The sequence below is a fragment of the Notothenia rossii genome (assembly GCF_949606895.1).
Source record: "Notothenia rossii genome assembly, chromosome: 8".
Taxonomy (NCBI): domain Eukaryota; kingdom Metazoa; phylum Chordata; class Actinopteri; order Perciformes; family Nototheniidae; genus Notothenia; species Notothenia rossii.
In genome coordinates, this window is record NC_136906.1 from 62,954,973 (window position 1) to 62,975,943 (window position 20,971).

At 41.6% G+C, this 20,971-nt stretch overlaps 2 protein-coding genes across 2 annotated transcripts in view; one reads left to right on the forward strand and one right to left on the reverse strand.

Annotated features, from left to right (window-relative positions):
- Positions 1-2,997: 2,997 nt before the first annotated feature.
- Positions 2,998-4,787, forward strand: chac1 (ChaC, cation transport regulator homolog 1 (E. coli)). The gene is made up of 3 exons (XM_079643136.1): positions 2,998-3,653; positions 3,819-3,854; positions 3,995-4,787. The coding sequence occupies exons 1-3, from the start codon at positions 3,480-3,482 to the stop codon at positions 4,376-4,378; spliced, it is 594 nt and encodes a 197-aa protein (XP_079499262.1). The 5' UTR covers positions 2,998-3,479; the 3' UTR covers positions 4,379-4,787.
- A 1,485-nt stretch (positions 4,788-6,272) lies between these two features.
- Positions 6,273-20,971, reverse strand: part of ino80 (INO80 complex ATPase subunit) — a 50,555-nt gene continuing 35,856 nt past the window's right edge. Inside the window, exons 27-33 of the mRNA XM_079645271.1 lie at positions 20,691-20,849; positions 18,527-18,629; positions 18,354-18,442; positions 17,619-17,777; positions 17,127-17,298; positions 15,115-15,330; positions 6,273-7,750 (exon numbers count right to left, since the gene is read on the reverse strand). Of these exons, the coding sequence (XP_079501397.1) occupies positions 7,527-7,750; positions 15,115-15,330; positions 17,127-17,298; positions 17,619-17,777; positions 18,354-18,442; positions 18,527-18,629; positions 20,691-20,849 (1,122 nt within the window). The 3' untranslated portion in view covers positions 6,273-7,526. The remainder of the gene's footprint in view (positions 7,751-15,114; positions 15,331-17,126; positions 17,299-17,618; positions 17,778-18,353; positions 18,443-18,526; positions 18,630-20,690; positions 20,850-20,971) is intronic.

The following is a 20,971-nucleotide window of genomic DNA, read 5'->3' on the forward strand; positions in this document are numbered from 1 at the left end:
TTATTACAGTATTGTTACATGACATTATTTGAATTCACTTTTTATTTTTGTAATAGGCTTCATTACAGTAAAGCAATGCCATCTTCTGATCTGAACTGTTCTAGCAGTATTCTTTACCTTTAAACATTACCTAATCATAACCAAATTACACATTGTTATCAAAAATGTCAGAGTGTAAATATGTGTTAAAAGCACCATCAACCGTTGTTGCAATATCGATATCGAGGATGTGTTGCATCAGAACTATTTGATATTGTATTTTCTCCATATTTCCCAGCCCTAGATTTAGTGTGTCTGAAAATACATTTTGAGGCGAGGTGTCATCCTCATTATCAAATGCAAAGCTCTCCTGCCTCCAATTAACAGAAATCCTGCGACAGTCAACACCCCCTAATCATCAGCAATCAACACTCAGAGAATCTGGATGGCTTTCCCTCACACACATCCTGTTAGCCTGTTGACCTAGGCATTCTCATCTAAGGAGTTGTGTGTGTAAAAAGAAAAATCAAGTTTGGAAAAGGGTTTCTTCTGGCCCAGCTAAAAAAAAAGAAAACATACATGTTATCGCGGTGATAAATCACCTAGTTACAGCCCATGATGCTTTGGTGTGTACCATGACCCAGCCCGATAGTTAGAGTTTCTTTCCCACCATCATCACACCTTAATGCAGACTTTCACACTCGTTCACAGTGGCAAACACATGCTAGAGCTTTGCTCTTTGGCCTCTGGGTCTCCGTACTCATGGCCAGGCATTTTCATTGTGTTATAATCACAGCATCCTGTTTGTGACCTGATGACATCAGTTCCTGTTTCCTCCCTGATTAAAAAACGCAGAACATGCCGGCGAGGGCCAACGGCTTTTCTCACGCAGCATCGCCTTGCTTCAATCTGCACTTCCGGAAACAACCTCAAAGCATGTGAGAATGCAGACAAATACGCTAATCAGCAACTATTTATTCTGAAGAAAGGAAGAGGGGCAAATCTGGGATGTTGTGAATGTAGTATCAGGAAACTGATTTGATATTCAAATCTGAGGAATTTGGAAGTGTCTCTTCATAACACTTCAAAAAAGATTATGCAAAATCCCAAGCAAAAGTGCAAAACTGATACTTAGCTCTGGCTTTGTCTAATCTTTGTCACTTCTTTTAAAGCCTCATTTGACTCCTGGCATGTACAAAAAAATGCATGTGAGGGCAGATCATATTGCTATATGATGATGCTGTGCTGTGTAACGTTATACACTTGTTCACGTCTCATTAATTAACACTAGGTGTCAGTAAGAAACCCACACACAAGAAACACACAGGTGGGGTTCAGAGCAAATGCCAAAATAAAACCCCAGCCAGGTATACACTCATGTTCATGTTCAAAACAACATCATATAACCGCAGCAAATAAGAATAATATGCTTTTTCTAATTGGAATTTGAAAAGACATGAGACAGTTACTTAGAAAAACTTACTTGAAGGACTTTGATATAATCTGTTCATATTCTATACTTTTAGATGCCGCTGAGTTTAAAAAGCCACAAGCTCCTAACGTACTATAGATTGTTTACACACTCAAAAAACAAGCTCCCTCTTCACCTCTGCAGGGGGGATAAATGCAGCTCGGCCTGCCGTACCTGTGACTTGGAGAAACAGTGAGAAACGTGTAAATTAAGGGATATTTCATGTTGAATTGCCCAAGGCTCAGTGAAGCCTTGCTCAGAAAAGCCCCCATATACGTGGCAAGCAGTAGGCCCGATGGACATGCAAGGGCAATATATAATGGGATGGAAGCTTTTGCATTAAACAAAGATGCTTAAAGGCCTGGATGTGCAGTGCTTTAGAATAATGAAGAGCTGACAGTTGTCTGGCTTTGTATTCAGGCAGACACCGCTGTCTATATATCTATTGAGCACAGATGAGCCTCTGCTGTAAGAGATCCTGCAGGAGTGTTGGGCATTTTTTGTATGATCAGGTCTTCCAAGTATTTTGTGTATTAAAAATGCACATGGGTTGTCCACACACATAGTTTCAGATCATCTATTAGCCTGTCACAACCGGATGGTTGTTGGATCATTTGTATTAAAGCGGATGCATTTTTGTCTTCAAAAAGTTGGTATGATTCTGCAAGAATAAGCTTTTGGCCCTAGTGAACCTGCCAATCGCATGTGACCTGTCAAACTGACCCTCCGTACTAGAAGTATCAACAAAAAACGAAACTGTGATTATATACAAAACATCACATTACACATTTCTTCACCACTTTCACTCCCAGGTTCCAGATGGCTGGGATGAATGTGGTGGTGGTAAGACATCATTGGTCTTGCATCTGGATCTTTACATTGTGGGACTAGATTATTCACCTGCTCTGGAGATAATGTAAACTTCCATATAGTGGGCTTATTAATGTATTGATGATTGGATGAGTTAATTCCAATCCTATTGTGTTCAGGTCATCATTTATTCAATGTTTTTTTCTGTATAAATTCACATATCATCTTATATTTTTCTCTTTAATTTCTTGGTGGCACAGTTTGTGTAATGAACTACACATTGCCTTATATTAGAATCAGAATCAGAATACCTTTATTAGTCCCACAGAGGGGAAATTTGCATCGTTACAGCAGGAAAGAGCCACAGACAGCTTAAATATATATAGACCTCTTCTTCCTTTAGCTCAATTCTGATGCAATGTCTTGGTATGTTGCTTGGTTGCTGAGATGGCCCTGAAATGATGTTGGAAGTTGCATCAGCCAGAGAGTGACTACACAGGCGACAAATCATAACTCGAGACAGTTAGAATTACAGTTCATCGGCCAATCAGGTTAAAAGACATGTTTGCGGCTCAAGTTAAATTTGAGCCAATAGCGTAAGCAGTTTGGCTATAAATCCCGCCTTTTCAGGCGCACCGAAGTCGGATTGGATAAAATGCTGAAGTGGACGAGCCTCTCTTTAATATTATTGGTCGAAAACTGTGTCTTGTACTCGCCGACCTACTGTGGACTGTATAAATATGTAAGCGCCGCTGCGCCATGTTATCTGGGATAGGATTCAAATCACCGCCATCGGCAGCTAGAAGATAAGCTACAAGGCGTTTCTAACAAGAACAACACTAAATCAAAACTCAACACTTTCGCTCGTAAGCTTGAAATTGGTAGCGTTACCAGCCGGCGAACTAGCTGGCCGAAACGATTTTTGATTAGTTTCCATTGGTTCAAAGGCCGAAGCGGCTGCCATGGATTTTTAAGGCATAATGCGGCATCTCTAATGCAACGGCAATGCATAGTGCAAGGCAAAATCAAGAGCGAAACTCCATCTTCGCAACTGCCAAGCAGTTGGGCTCAAATACCGTCCGCGGTATACCTGTGAGCCAACCGGTACCACTGCTCCTGGACCGGAGGAAGCTAACGCTAGCTAGTTAGGCAGCTTAGCTAACAACATCATTTGAAAGATTGATTGATTCCATCGATTCATCGTCAACACTATTAAAAAATGAAGCCTCAAGACATCACAACCGGGAAGCCCTGCAGCCTGTGGATCTTCGGGTACGGGTCACTGGTGTGGAAGCCTGACTTCAAGTACAGGAGGAGCCAGGTCGGCTACATTCAAGGCTACAAGAGACGGTTCTGGCACGGAGACAACTTTCACCGCGGGAACGACGAGTTGGTAAGATGCTTAATGTTTTTGCTTTACTTAATTTGGCACTTATATGATATGATGTTGGCTTGCTTGCTGTGGCACAGCCAGCTGCTGGTGTGTTTGGTGCTTGACTCAACATTTGCCACAGGCGTTGTCCCATGACGTGACGCATTTATTTTTCTCTCTCTGCAGCCCGGAAGAGTGGTGACGCTGATTGAAGATGAGGACGTAAGTGGAAAGCGCGACTGCCTCTTGTTTTTTATAGAGATGCTGAATGGGCGTTTCCAGTCTTTTTAAATGCAGTGTTATTCCCAATTGATAATACCAAATAAACCTTAAAAATAATAAATGTTTTTCTCTTCTCACAGGAGAGCACCTGGGGTGTGGCATTCGAGGTGACAGGCTCTCAAGTTGAGGAGTCCCTGAAGTACCTGAACGTGCGCGAGGGGGTCCGCGGAGGCTATGTCACCAAGGTGGTGAAGTTCTTCCCTGAGGGGGAGAACCAGCCTTCAGTTCAGGCGCTGGTGTACATCGCAACTGCAGACAACACGCTCTTCCTGGGGCCGGCCAGCTCGGAGATGATCGGAGTCCAGATCGCAGTGTGCAGGGGGAAGTCGGGCCACAACCTGGAGTACCTGCTCCGCCTGGCCGAGTTCATGAGGAGCAGCTGCCCACAGGTGGAAGACCACCACCTGTTCTCCATCGAGGCCGCGGCACTGACCGTGGTGTCCTATGTGTTGGCCTCCCAGTAGCTCGTACCCTTTGTCACACACATGCACACACACACACGCACAACACTGAGGCTTCTCACATGTCATGCCAGTCCAAGCATTTTTAATGTTGTGAAATCTATCTTCACACGACCATCTGGTGTACTTGAATGCTAATAAAAAAATAAGCACGACATTAAGATGTCTTTTTTTTTTTGACTGAAGCATGACCTCTTGTTTGCAATGTAATGCTACATCTTTATGATTAATTGTTGTTACTGTAAACATCTTTTTTATTTGCACAGTTCAGATTCCATCCTACCCATACAGACGGTACAACATTAACTGTCATGGTGAAAACTTGTTTGCATTTCACCTGTGATCTGTTTTTCAAAAGCTCATTGTGCCAACTTTTATTCAGTTGCAAACATCAATAAAAAAGTTAAAATAACTCTTTGTTTTGTTGTTTGTGCCTTAAAGGTACTATGACTAACTAGATGCATTAATCCCCAGGCTGCATCACAGTTGATGTATACCCAAATAAATATAAGGCATGTGATTCACAGCCAAGGAACACTATTAAAGCTTTTATATTGATTGTATTCATGACCCACTCTTAATGTGTTGTGATGGCTAGATGATGGGGTTAAAGAAAAAGAGGACTACGGTGCAATAAATTGTTTAAGCGTTGACCCTCATTCCCAACAAACATCTAAATAAACTGAATGGGGTCTTTTCACAAATCGTTTAAGTTTTTGCAGAGTAAAAATCCCTTAAACAAAATATGAGATTTGAAAAATTTAAATAAAGATAAAGGGATGAAATATATTTCATTAAAAAAAAAAACAGAAGCACAAGAGTATGGGAATAACAAAATACTTAATGTCTGCTTTTTTTTCTCAAGGCTTACTAAGAAAACACCTTTAGGAGTGAAAATCACAAATTGTTAATGTCAAACCTGTGATGGAGGCTTCATTTTTAAATGATCAGAAGCTTCAAAGGTTGGGAACCACCAATAACATACTGAATATTACAAATAGGATAGCATATGCTACATTTGACGACCACTCAAGGGCTGAGGCTTGTTCCAAGAGGCCGTTTTACTGCGATACAGTCAGCTAGTCCTTGTTTATGACTGGGTTGCCGAATGTCCTCTAGCAGTATTATAATCCAGATAACTCTGTAAACCTGTTTTTGGAACAGTACACACACATACAAACATTGTACACTCCCAAATGTTGGCCGGAGCAGCTTGTCCCTTGGACGTGTTTCAAGTCAGAGAGTCTATCTAGCCTCAGAGGCTTATATAACCGAGGCCGGGGACGAGCCCAGACCTGGAAGTCCTGTGTTTACAGTCTGTGCCGTGGTCATGTCAGAGTGCAGCAGGAAGAACATGCTGCATGCTGCGCTCATCAACTTCAAATCTCAGCAGCCCCTCACCCAAAATGCATTGCCTTGATTGGGTTGTTTCCATATGCTTTATCCAGGTCGAAACTCAAGGTCAGACCCATAAGTGTTTGTTGAATGGTCAGTTCGCCAAACTAAAAACACCTCTTTCAACATTCAAACCCCGGATATGTAACAAAACCTGGAGAAATAAATTCATATCACTTTTACTCATATTGCATGCAGAAGAGTCGGGAAAAGCCAAGAGATGCACTTTACACAACAAGGTTGTCTTTTTAGTTTTTTACCGGATGTCCTCCGATAAAACCCATTTTCCAAAGTTTTATTTTGGTTCAAATGTATGAAGAATCACTAAAGTGTAGTTACTTAATATTCATGTGTTTTTCATATTTAAATATTTTAATTCAACTAATTTTGGAAGCATGAAGTTTACAACCCCCCTGGTAAACTATGGTTCTGAATGACAATAAGCAATACAAGTATAATAGCACAACAAAATGAAATAATGAAATGAAAAAAGCAGAGCGGCTGATTTAGCACTCTTTTATTTTCAGTTGGCTCCTTCTGTTAGTAAAATGGCAGACGCATTTTCTTCATATGTACACATGACCTATAAAAATAGACAGGCAAATGAGGGGAAAGCCAGAGGAAAGGTCGCTCTCATTATTATGTACATCAATATAGAACATCATATTTTAATCACAATATAAACACAAAACAAACAAAATCTCTAACAGATGTAGTGCTCAACTTAGGACAACGATGCAAACATTTTTTTTCCTAAAACATCAATGACGTCAAAGAGAACCACAGACTTCTCATCACACAGAAAAACGATATCTGAAAAATAGTAAAAATGGCTTCAGTACAATTTACACTGTCTTACAGGTGAATAGCCCGTTTTGCATTCTTAATATAGCTCAAATAACTTAAATATAGACAACCAAAGTGTATTCATAAATGTACTGTTAGCAGCATTGCCGGATCAACCAGTACCCCTCATTATGGAATACCATTTTTTTACATCTTTCATTTCCCCATCAGACAAAAAATATATGTTTTGTTTTATTTCCGTCCGTGAGGGAATACCTTTTATGGACAAATATTTTTCAAAAATCTTAAAGACCTGCCATGTCGGTATGGGTGCTCGCGTCTTTTCTTACAAAAATAGTAGCTTTAGTAGAAAAGCTGTTTGGTAAAGAGTGGGTTGGTAAGGTAGGGTTCACGTTACTGTCTGAGCACTGAGCATATCTACAGAACAATTAAATAACCTAATGTACATGTGTGAGAGTCAATAACACGGAAAAATGGAAGACGTGGCTCAGTGCATTTTGACAGAAGCTCCTTGCTTTAGCCAACATTTCAAAGCCCTTTGCGCTACATGTGTTGGTTTTAGTTCACAGCTAGCAAATCAAAAGAGTTTCCTGTCTGGAAAAGTACAGTCTGTCTTCCCAAAAAGCACTTGGAAGAGGTCTTGTCGCAAACAAAAATACTTTAGGCGGATTTTGTCCACTGACCCGGACCCTTTCAAATTAAAGTGAACCGAGAAATGTGGACGCTGGTCGATACTGCACCTTTAAATTATCCATGTGTTTGTCTGTTTGTTTGTGTGGAGAAGTTTTTTTAAGCTAGCAGACACAGCATGGTCCTCCGGGTAGTGAGCCTCAGTTTCAGTTTAGGGCGTCTGTGTGGATCACAGTGAGAGTAGGTCAGTTATCTCTGTGTGTGTGTGTGTGTGTTATACTGAGACAGTTAGGGCACATTCATGAGTGTCCGAGTGCTTCTATCGAGCCCCAGGCCCAGCGGGACCCTTGCCCTTCCTGACTGCGCCGTGGCTGCTGCTGCTACTGCTGCTGTGGTGCTGGTGGCTGGGGGCCAGCTGTTTGTGGGGGCTGGGGGTGGAGGCCCCTCCTCTGGCCTGCGGAGAGGAGCTCCTGCTGGGGTTGAAGGCGGGGCTGGTACCGGACCGGCCCAGGGAAGGCTGCAGGGGGCTGGACGCAGTGAGGCCTGCTGGGAGGACGGACCAACATGCAACTGTTACTCTCTAAAGAAAGCATGTTTTGTTTTAGTTAAATATGATTGTTTGTGTAATGTAATTTGGGTTATTGAAATGTCGTAACATTTATACTGAATTTTGAAATAAAAAAGGCCTAAATTATTCATTTTAGCCATTCCCCTAGCTCTTATTTGAGATCTGGCAATTATTTGAATAGCTTTTGTATCAAAATGTAGGTTGTGTAATTCTCCCAGCTTCCTGTATTGGCAAGTAATATAGAAAAATATCAACACACTTATAGTCCAGCAGGAAGGGCCCTCAGATTTTGAGATACCCCTACCTGAGGTAGAACAAATGACAACAATGATTTTTCTTATCTTTAGGGTCTCCCATTAATGAAATTGATTGTTGTCAAATTTTATTTTGTGGGAAAAAAAAGTTTTTTGGGTTGTTCTTTAGAACTAACTAAAATCCCTGAAAAAGAGCCAAATTAGACCAGGCCGAATATGGGAAAGGTGACAAGAAAGCCCATAACTTGAGAACTCTTTTCCTCTTCAGATTTGCTGAGGTATGAACCAGGTAGCTGTCCTACATCACTAAATAGTCAGACAATTATTTAACTAAAAAAATACTGAATTATAGTCCTGTAAACTTAGATTTAGTTTAGACGGAAATTGTACTTTTTGGTGATAGGAACATAGGACTCAATCACTTTTCTCTCATTTATCAGAAAAACAGAAATCCCTAAAAAATATACCATTACTGAATTGTCTAGGGTGCTATTGAACACTAACCAGTAGTTGTATGGAAATATCTGGTACAGTTCTATTGCAAATGAGATTTCTTTAGACATAGGCCTACCTCTTCTCTGAGACAGTCAAATTCCGAATGGGGGATAAGTGGCATAATAACCTATAAGTTAAGAATGCTCACTCTGATGGTCATTATATTTAGAGAGGGAAATACCAGGTGGCTGAACTACATCACCAAATAGTCAGAATAAGAGTAACCCAATACAATAAAGTGTATTAGTTCTAAATTGCAAGCCTCTAAAACATAGGTGTAAATAGTACAGGTTTTATTGAAACTGGAACCTTAATTCAAAGTACAGTATACAATTCATCAAATAATTCAGTGAGAGGTCAAGTATATAGATACTAGAACATAATGTTAAATGTCAGGTTCCTCAGAAACGTTAGGGGACACTTTTTGACATTCTGTCAATGTGTCCCCTGGTTGAATGGCCCCATCTCCGACAATCCACCCCTTGCCAACAGGACTCCATAACAAGGGTTTGGGTTTGGCCTGTGACACCATATCGCTGTCTGAAACATTGCTCTTTGTACATGTTGTTGAAATGCATCCTCTGTTGGCCGCAGTTTTCTGAGGCTGCATCTGTTGTTGATGCAATTATGAACCTCAGTTCATCCAAGTTTGTGCACATCAGTCCAATTTCCTTTTTTCCATATAGCAGAAGCGCCAATTTTCTTGCGACTGGCAAAGACTCTTCCAAGCTGGCAGAGTCCAAAATGTGCCAGATCTTTGAGCTCGCTGAGATGGGTATCGACCATGATATCCAATTGCAAAGACTAGAGCACTTAGTTGGCATACAGGGAACTGCTTTAGGCTGGTTTAGGTCCTATCTATCGGAACGCTCTCAGTTTGTACGTGTCAACGATGAATCTTCCACGCAAACCAAAGTTAGCCATGGAGTGTCACAGGGCTCAGTGCTCGGACCTATTTTGTTCACATTATATATGCTTCCGTTAGGCAATATTATAAGGAATCATTCTGTAAACTTTCATTGTTATGCGGATGATACTCAACTATATTTATCAATCAAGCCTGATGAAATTAATCATCTAAATAAAATTCAAGACTGCCTCAAGGACTTAAAAATGTGGATGACCCTACATTTTTCTGATGTTAAACACGATCAAAACTGAAGTTATTGTACTTGGCCCAAAGAATCTACGAAACAAATTATCTAAAGATATACTAACTATGGATGGCATTAATTTGGCCTCCAGTGAGACTGTGAGGAATCTTGGTGTTATATTTGATCAGGATTTATCCTTTAACGCCCACATAAAATCAATTTCAAGGACCGCCTACTTCCATCTACGTAACATTGCAAAAATCAGGCATATCTTGCCTCAAAACGATGCAGAGAAACTAGTCCATGCATTTGTTACTTCAAGGCTGGATTATTGTAACTCCTTATTATCAGGGTGTACAAATAAGTCAGTCAAGTCGCTTCAGCTGATTCAAAATGCTGCAGCTCGTGTACTAACCAGAGTTAGGAAAAGGGACCACATTACTCCTGTTCTGGCTGCCTTACACTGGCTCCCTATAGAACACAGGATAGAATATAAAATTCTTCTTCTCGTCTACAAAGCCCTTAATTGGCAGGCGCTATCTTACCTTAAATAACTCATTATACCCTACTGTCCTACTAGGGCATTGCGTTCCAAGAATGCAGGGTTGTTGGTTGTTCCTAGAGTCTCTAAAAGTACAATGGGAGCCAGAGCCTTTTCTTATCAAGCTCCACTTTTGTGGAATCAGCTTCCAGTTTGTGTTCGGACGGCTGACACCCTATCCGAGTGCGCTTAAGACCTTCCTTTTTGATAAAGCTTATAGTTAGGGCTGATTAGATTCAGCCCCTAGTTTTGCTGATATAGGCTTAGTTTGTCGGGGGACATCTTACTTCTTCCTTCTCTCTGTCTATACCTGTGTACTTTCATGTTCCGATTAACCCAGCTTCCCCAAATGTCTTTCTTTTTGGTGTCTATATACGCCCGGATCCGGAGTCATGGATGATCCTGCGGTCCTGTGTCATGGATCGCGAGTCCTGGATCTTGAGTCGTGGCTGTGGTCCTGGGTCATAAGTCCTGGATGGATATCCTCGTGGATTCATCTTCCTATTATACACACATGCATTTCCAAGCATTTGGATTACCTATGTTGCAAATGTATTATCTTTTCAATTTACACACGGCATCTATTGCACGTCTGTCCGTCCTGGGAGAGGGATCCCTCCTCTGTTGCTCTCCCTGAGGTATCTCCCATTTTTCCCTTTAAACTGTGGGTTTTCTCTGGAAGTTTTTCCTTGTACGATGTGAGGGTCTAAGGACAGAGGGTGTCGTATTGTCATACTGATATTCTGTACAAACTGTGAAGTCCACTGAGACAAATGTAACATTTGTGATATTGGGCTATATAAATAAACATTGATTGATCGGTCTTGAATTTGGTGAATGCTTTTTTTCTCTTTCTTATTCTGTACAAACTACTTGTTGTGCCACAGCCAGTGAGTGCATGACATGCTGGTAGACAGTTAGACATCATTGTAGTTGCCGCCCAGCTTCAGGACCATCTCCAACTAAACGGCCTCTTTGAGAAATTCCAGTCCGGTTTCCGTTCCGCCCACAGCTCTGAAACAGCTCTAGTCAGGGTCACAAACGACATGCTGATGGGGGCTGACACTGGTTCCCCATTTCTCCTCATCCTCCTGGATCTGACTGCAGCATTCGACACTGTCGACCATAACATCCTGCTTCAGCGCCTCAAACACACCATCAGACTCTCTGACTCCGCCCTGAGCTGGCTCCAGTCCTACCTGTCTGGAAGAACAGAGTACGTCTCCTTGGGAGGTGCAAGGTCCCAGACACACCCTGTCACCAGTGGTGTCCCTCAAGGGTCGGTCCTCGGGCCCACTCTGTTCACCCTGTACACTCTGCCCCTTGGCCGTGTCATCAGCCAGCATGGAATATCATTCCATTGCTACGCTGATGACACGCAGCTATATATAAAGACAGACCCTATCCCACATGCATCCTTACTGTCACCATCATCATCACCGTTCCCATCAACATCCTTTAACACCTGCCTTGAGGAGATAAAGGCTTGGATGCAGCAAAACTTCCAGCAGCTAAATAGCTCCAAAACAGAAGCTATTTTAGTTGGCACACCAAACCAGGTCCAGCCATCCCCCATGACCCACATCACCTTTTCTGGCCAAAACATACCCCTCTCTGCATCAGTTACCAACCTGGGTGTAATATTTGACCATCATCTGACCTTTGACACCCACATCAAACACCTGTGCAAAACCTCCTACTACCACCTCAGGAACATTGCAGAACTCCTGTCAGATGCTGAACAACTGGTCCATGCCTTCGTTTCCTCAAGGCTTGACTATTGTAACGCTCTCCTCATCGGGACTCCTAGCGGGAGCCTTCAGAAGCTCCAATACGTACAGAACAGTGCTGCTAGGATCCTGATGAGGGTGAGAAAGTACAACCACATCACACCTGTTCTTCATTCCCTCCACTGGCTTCCTGTCTCATTCAGGATTGAATACAAGATCTCACTGCTCACCCATCAGTGCATCCACGGGAATGCTCCTTCATACCTAAAATAACTACTCACATCACAAACCTCCACACGCAACCTCCGCTCCACAACAAATCCTCTGCTTCGCCCCCCCCCCCAGGACCAACCCCCCCTACAATGGGGGATCGGGCTTTCTATGCAGCTGCTCCTCACCTGTGGAATTCCCTCCCAGACCACCTGAGGACTCCCCAGACCACCTGAGGAGTCCCCAGACCACTGAAGCCTTTCAGAAAGGCCTTAAAACAAATGTTTAGGCAAAAGTGCAGATCTGTAATGAGCACCCATCTCGGAAGAATAACACAAGTGTTATAACCTAAAGCAAAACAAATTTCCCAAACTACAGGAAGTACTTGAGGAGTAGTGGAAACAAGACTGCACTCTGCATGTTTGTGAGCAACTAAATTGTCACTGCTGCCCCACAGAGACTACACTCAGGATTTGACGAAGGGGAGGAGGTGAAGAGCATCTGCACAGCAGGAGTCAGCAGTTTGACATCACTGTACAGTGATCAGGAGGAGGCAGTCACAAGGATGGTGCTCCATGCCATACATCCTACAGAGTCATATTCCCACATCATTTGAGGTCTGATGACACAGGTGTGGAAGTACTGCTCATATATTATGCAAGCAAATACATGTTTGGTTAATCTCTAGTGTACATCCATAAAGGCCATGGAATGAGAGAGAGATATGTCCCCATCAACATCATATGTGAGAAAATTGGAAAAGACATGTCTAACTGTCTGCCAGCATGTTGTGCACTCACTGGCTGTGGCACAACAAGTAGTTTGTACAGAATAGGAAAGACAATCAGCATCAGCAGGTCGTTTGTGACCCTGACCAGAGCTGTTCCAGTGCAGTGGGTGGAACGGAAACCGGACTGGAATTTCTCAAATACCTCATTCACACCAACGCAACTCCGGTTCAAGCTCCGTGCTAGAGCTTTTCAGGTTCAGAACCGGTTCTTCGGTTTAGCTCCGGCTCTTTTCACACTGCCCAGAGTCCGACTGGTGCTGCGTCATGACGTAACCGTTTGCGTGCCTACTTCATAAAGCCAAAGCGCGCGGAAACCCCTCACAGCTGACACCGAATACAACAACAATGGCCGATTGTGCTCCAGCTTCCTCTGTACCTCTTCGGAAGACCAGATTCCCAGTTGGTAGCTGGTCTCCTCAGTGGACCACTGCTGCTTGTTAAGTTTCTCCATCGTTGTGTACAAACTGGATAAAACGCCGGATTTTTGTTGTTGTTCAGGAGTTGATCCCGCCCCTGCCCCCGCCTCGACGTAAGCGTGACGTATATGGTGCTTTTGCTCTGGCCGGACAATTTTTTGGTGCTCGAAATGAACCGGATTCCGGAGCTAAGAGGCTGCTCCGCTGCGGTGTGAACAGGAAAACCCGGTGCTTTTCAAACTCAAGACCCATCTCAGCGAGCTCAAAGATCTGGCCTTGTGGACTCTCTGCCAGCTTGGAAGAGTCTTTGCCAGTCGCAAGAGAATTGGCACTTCTGCTATATGGAAAAAAGGAAATTGGATTGATGTGCACAAACTTGGATGAACTGAGGTTCATAATTGCATCAACAACAGATGCAGCCTCAGAAAATCTGCCACCAACAGAGGATGCATTTCAACAACATGTAAAGAGCAATGTTTCAGACAGCGATGGTGTCACAGCCCGAACCCAAACCCTTGTTATGGAGTCCTGTTGGCAAGGGGTGGATTGTCAGAGATGGGGCCATTCAACCAGTGCTATTTACAAAACCCCCAGCACCTACAGAAGTGAGAGACATTACTCACTTGTATTGCAAAGATGCAAAGTGTGGAGAGAGTGGAAAGTGCCAGTGCCTCTCTGTTGGCCTTCCCTGGACGGAGTTCTGCACCTGCTGTTTGCCCTAGAGTTTCTGAGGAACCTGACATTTAACATTATATTCTAGTATCTATATACTTGACCTCTCACTGAATTATTTGATGAATTGTATACTGTACTTTGAATTAAGGTTCCAGTTTCAATAAAACCTGTACTATTTACACCTATGTTTTAGAGGCTTGCAATTTAGAACTAATACACTTTATTGTATTGGGTTACTCTTATTCTGACTATTTGGTGATGTAGTTCAGCCACCTGGTATTTCCCTCTCCAAATATGATGACCATCAGAGTGAGCATTCTTAATTTATAGGCTATTATGCCACTTATCCCCCATTCGGAATTTGCCTGTATCAGAGAAGAGGTAGGTCTATGTCTAAAGAAATCTCACTTGCAATAGAACTGTACCAGATATTTCCATACAACTACTGGTTAGTGTTCAATAGCACCCTAGACAATTCAGTAATGGTATATCTTTTAGGAATTTCTGTTTTTCTGATAAATGAGAGAAAAGTGATTGAGTCCTATGTTCCTATCACCAAAAAGTACCATTTCCGTCTAAACTAAAGCTAAGTTTACAGGAATATAATTCAGTATTCTTTTAGTTAAATAATTGTCTGACTATTTGGTGATGTAGGACAGCTACCTGGTTCATACCTCAGCAAATCTGAAGAGGAAAATAATTGTCATTATAAAGTTATGGGCTTTTTAGTCACCATTCCCACATTCGGCCTGGTCTAATTTGGCTCTTTTTCAGGGATTGGGGTAGTTCTAGAACAACCCAAAAAAAAAATGTTTCCCCCAAAATAAAATTTGACAACAATCAATTTCATTAATGGGAGACCATAAAGATAAGAAAAATCATTGTTTTCATTTGTTCTACCTCGGGTAGGGGTATCTCGAAAACTAAAGCCTTTTTTGAGGACTTGTTGCTGGACTATTAACAATTTTAGACTATCAGGAAATTATTTGTGCCCTTATGCATGATAATCAACTACACCTTCGGATTGCCACTGTCAATTAATCTCACTGATAGACCCCAACTTGTCTTGTTTAATAATGATTTGGTTAAGTTGTTCAATATATTTGTGCGAAAGCGTGTGTGCTATTCACCAACCTTTAGAGACACTGTAACCGTACGCAGCAAAAGCTGCTGCAGAGGCAGCCGCTGCTCCGGCCATCGCCCCCGCCATGGCCGCCGCACTGCCCGCTGTCGACTTGCGCCCGCGTCCTTTCCCTCCAGACTTAGTCCCGCCTCCAGATCCTTTGGGCCGCCCCCGACTCCGCCCAGACCGGCCTCTGCCAGGACTAACCGCGTCCGAGGCAGAAACACCTGAAGACGAAATCCAGAAAAATATGTTCCTATTATTATTTTGATCCACATCCTTTCCAAAGCAAGCTGTACAAGTTCCTGGAATACATAATGGCTTTAACACATTCTGAGAACACAGCAGTGTGTGAGAGAAATGTCTGATTTGGCATTAACCCAATCTTTCAAGGAAACTCAGATGATAGCTATACTGCAGCATCGCAGTATAACTACACAATAATCATTACTCATCATTACCTTAAGTACAGGCTCAAGCTAAAACTGGAATATTGTTCTCATTTTCCATAGGCTTTTCAGAATTACAGCCAGGTTGTCTCACTGGAATGTTCCTCATCCCTAAAGGAACCTTCTCCCCCCCTTTCTCTCCACCTACTCTTTCTGTCCAATGTCAACTCTGTTTAGCTCTTTCAATAACCCTGCATAATGTTCAAATATTAAACTCACACTTTTTTTCTATAATCTTTCTGACAGAAGCCTCTTAGTATGGCGGCAAAATTCCCAATGGGGTTTCAAAGAAGCAGCATGTATTTAGGAGGGATTACTTTATTGCAGTGCATCCAAAGTGGGATATACTGCAAAAACCACAGTTGATCTAGATCCCACAGTACGGAACATACTAAAAAATTGCAACCAGGGCAAAATAAAACCCTCATAATTCTCTATAATCAGCTACATAATACGTATGAGGCAACAGGCTACTTGCTCAGTGGATGGAGGCCTATATAAACACAAATCCTGCTTGAAATGGACCAGCAGGACTTGTGTGTACTGCAATGACCTTCATGTAAGTCACACCCAGATCTGCTTTTCTAACATACTTCTAATATGATAACAAGATAACACCAAGGTTATGCTATGGTTTTGAGAAGGACAGAGTTTATGTAGCAACACTATCTGAAATTAGGAAACCATCCAATATAAACAATTGGACAGTGTGCGTTGTAAAAAAGAATTCAAGTAAATGTAGTCCCCTGAATCTAAACAAGAATATAAAATAAAATAAAAGTAGTTAAGCTAAAAGTAAATTACCATTTGAAGTTTGGTGGTGATGTATTTAAGTATTTAAAGTACTTGATAAACTGTACTTAGTTAATTTCCACTGCAATGTAAATGTGACAATTGTCTTAGCAAATGTTAAATGTGAGTATTCATTGATTACCCCACAATAGCTGCCCACTGCTCCTAGTACTAGACTCCTGATACAAGGATGGGTTAAAAGCAAAGAACAAATGTATCTTTGTGAGCTGTGTGCTCTGCATGTGTGTCCATTAAATAGGGTTTCATCCCTCCCAATTATTCCTCTTCTAATATAATTGAATTGTATAATTAAACAGCAATTACACAATAGGACATACCAAAAAGCGTTTTACGGTTGGAGCTCCACAAGGCACGGTACGAAGATTTCATATACATTTTACAGAAACAAGCTGGCAAAGTAAAATAAGGTCTTCTTGACAGAGTTCCTACACCTTTACTCAAGTCAAATTCAGGCCCCTTTCAAGCACAGTCCAGCTGTTTTAATTCACAAAAGCAATTAGGCTCATTTTATTAATAACTATGCAGTAAGATAGTAATTTATCTTATGCATTTACAATTTCTAGCACTGAAAAAATCTTGAAATCTGAACACCACATTGAATTTCAAGTACTAGCCCTAATCTCACCAAAGTGTATTTCTTGTGTCACTGACAAGCCAGTATCACATTTCCGTTTATTCTGGTAGCTCCTAAAATAAGGCACGAACAGTGAACTGTTCCACTCCCTTCATCAAAGTCAAACTCGGCCAACTGGTTCCCTCACCATTCATGTTGTCGGAGGCTGATCCGGACACTGAGGAGGGGGAGTTTGTGGCGCGGGACTGGTGCGCCGAGGACACCGGATCGTCCACGATGACCAGCATGTCGCTGCTGCTCTCGTCGGCGTCGGCGTCCGGGGGCAACGAGCCGGGCTGGAGCTCGCTGCTCAGGGAGATCTGTCCGGGAAGAGGAGCCAACACAGACACACACACAGGCTGGGGGTCAACACCGCGGGAAGTAAGGGAACCGGGCCGTACAGCAAAGGAGACGATAAGAGGAACGATGCAAGGAATAGGAAGGATAAGGAAGGAAGTAAGGAAGAATGGAGCAAGGAAGCAAAGCAGAATAGAGGATATAGAGCAGATAAGAGGATAGAAAGGAATTCATAATTAATAACCAAACCACATTAAGAGGAGACAGTTTTGGATCCTAATGGAGAAGCCATTCACTAGACATTCACTCACTCCCTTGTGTGTTTCCGACCAGACTTCCTCACCTCACTAAAAGGACTGGGCATGGCTGAGTCCATGTCCATGCTGATGAAGGAGTCGTCTCCGTCAGCAGAGAGGTTGGAGTTGTCTGCAGAGTGACTGTGAGAGATGACCAGGTTCACCTCCTTCTTCTTCTTGTTCTCCGTCTCCTCGTTCTTCTTATGCTGGTTAAGAACAGGCGAGAGGCCAGGTTAGCGTCTGTTCGATTTTACAACCCCTCCTTTTTTCTTGTCGTAACTAAATCTCACATCCTTTAGTATCCGGCTGGCCAGTCAAATAATTTATTCCAAAGCTAGATAACTCAACTAATTCAGGCCAGATCTCCGTGTAATGTAATGTCATTAAACTCTGGCGTATAAACATGCAACATTGTTGACAAAAATACAAAAGTTTGTTTATTTTTTGTTCATATTTTTTATAGATTTACTGAGATATTTTTGGCTAGATTAACTTAAAGGTTTCACATAATGTCGTGATTGAAAAAGATGAAAATGTCATGTTTTCATTGACAAAAAATATTCAAAAAAATGTACTTGATAAGACTAAAATACCGCAAAACACAGACTTTTTGTTTAAAAAAACGAAACCTTGAATTATATGATAAACACGATCCTTCTCTCCCTCCAATAAGCAAGCCTTTTTTACATTTGACATTCCACATTTGTTCTATCCTTTCTTTTCATTTGACACATCCTGTCTCTTCGTTCTACCACCCTCCTGCTGGTCGTGTTGAACTGTACCTTCTCAGCGTACTTCTCCCGCTTCCTCTTGCGCTCTTTCACCTTGCTGCACTCCTCCAGCTGCTTCTTCTCATCCTGTCTCTGACGCACTGCAGGAGAAGACCCCGTGTATATTAGTTGTGACGTTAGCTTTTGTCCAAAGAAAACGGCCAATCAAGAAAAAGATGCCTCACGTTTCTTCTCCAGCTCGTCGTCGTCCAGCAGCAGGCTGACCACCTCTTTGGGTTTCAGTGTGTCGGGTTTGAAGTTTCCTCCTGAGATCACCACCCTTTGGATCTTATTACACAAAGAAATGATCTATTAATAAACTCTGTAATTAAATCTTAACTGCAGTATGATTTATATGTGTTTTTAAATGGTTTAACTCCAAAACGACTCAGCAGGTTGGAGATGCAGTTTAAAAAAAAAAATACATACACAATTAATCATAGCCAGAAACGGTAAACAATAACATAATCGTTGGATTTGGTAATTTTTTCGATTTGTCCTCGAACAGTATCACGTGTGACGGGTGAGGTCAGGAAACATGACCAAAATCTGAGCTCTAAAATAGTGATGTTTCATAAAAATCCTTATATTTTACACGTCTCATTTGAAATTTTGCAGGTAAAAATGGATGGACAAAAATATTTGTTGTAATTTCCCTCTGCCTCTAGCCATAGTCATGCTGTTTCCATAGAGGTTTACAGTTTTTCTCAATTGCTAAACCCACTATTTAGAATCAAAATTCATTTCTTCAAAACAAGAACATAGCCATCTAAACAGAAACACACTTGCCATAACTCTGAATATCTTTTGCAAAATGCACTTACATGACCAAAACTGAAAATACTGGTCACAAAAAAGAATAAGTCGATCGAAACAGAACAAATTGTCCTCTAATGAGACAAATGTGTTTTCATAACTGAAACTCCGGTCACCATAATAACCCATTCTACCATAACAATATACATTTCTTGCAAAGTGCTCTAAGGCACTCAAAACTAAAAATACCCCTTCCAAAACCAGATACCTTCTCCAAAAACAAAAATTTGTCAGCTCATGAAAAGACTATTTGAACAGTCATTACTAAGTGGCACACTAAATAATGACTATAATCATCAATACACAAACCTCAAGCTATCGATATTGGAAACTGAACGGAAAACTGACAAGTTGGGAGAAACAAACTTACATATAGGAAAAACAGTGTGTTACTGTAACTATGTCATTGTTTGTATGTCTCATTTTCAGTAGAGCGCCGTAACAGAAACAAAAGATGAATAGCAATACACTGGAAAAAAAATAACATGGGTAAATGATGTAAATCAGCAGTAAAGCAGAGAATGAGATCTAGATAGCTTTACTGATCTGCTCTTTGCCGTCTGTCTGGCCACATAGCCTCATCTACGTCAAAGCGTATGTCTTCCCTTGCAAGGCAGCGTGGGAAATATCTCCTTGCGTGTCGACACCACCCTTGACAAACATCTTACTGAAGTGAGGGAGGTCTTTTATAGGATTCTCACTAATTACAATTACTATAGGAAATTCATTGATGTCAGCTGTGAGCAATTCATTTACATGGAAGTGAAGTACTCAATTCACCCCAATACAAAAAAAAACATTTCTCAATGTGTAAAAAGGAAAAGACCACAATTACTGACTGTAAAAATGTTGTATCAGCTATAGCTAATCCTCCCCATATGAACATCTCAAAGAGCTATGCAAGTCATATCAACACTATTATAGCTTTACCGGCACCATTTAAACAAATATTTTAAGTACAGTCATGCAAATTCTATCATGTAAATGTTTTCAATGTAACATCATTACTGTAAGGTATACAGTACATTCCATGGAGTTACCTTTTTCAATGGGGTGATTGACTGATAACAAGTGTTCATATTTTGCACATCAAGTGTCAATTAGTGTAGCTCTGGTCTAAGTTTATGAGGAAGTGTTATCCACTGTGAGAAGATTATTTTTGTTTTGTAGACATGAGTTACACAAAAGATTTTTGATCTTTGTGTAGAGAATTGTAACTTCAGTTAGAGAATTGTGTGATCTGTTTTGCAAAACACTGCTTAGCATCTGCATTTTGTGTGATATCAATGATAAATGGTATACTGTTGTAGAGAAATGGTTTTCTGTTTCGATGGCTGTGCTGTTGGTTTGATGAAAGGAATTTTGATTCTAAATAGTGGGTTTAGCGATTGAGAAAAACTGTAATATATTTGTATTGCAGTAAATAAACAAGGCCAGAATAAGGAATAAACGGTGTTCAGAGGGTTCAAACTCTCAAGTTGCAACCGTCCTCATATTCTGTGTGTTGGATGAATGATCACTTTTGTTTCTGACCTCGCTCTTCTCCTTGGCCCGCTGCAGGATCCTCTCCTCGATGGACCCCTGACAGATCAGGCGGTAGACGGTCACCTGCTTGGTCTGCCCCAGCCTGTGAGCTCGGTCCATGGCCTGCTGGTCCACCGTGGGGTTCCAGTCACTGTCGTAGAAGATAACCTGAAAGAAAACATTAAAAAAGCTTCACTTTTCTGCTGTTTTTGTTATTGTTTACCAAACGGTTCAACATGTGTGATAATAGCTCAACACAATGCAGGCACTCCCCCTTCTCTTTATCTCCT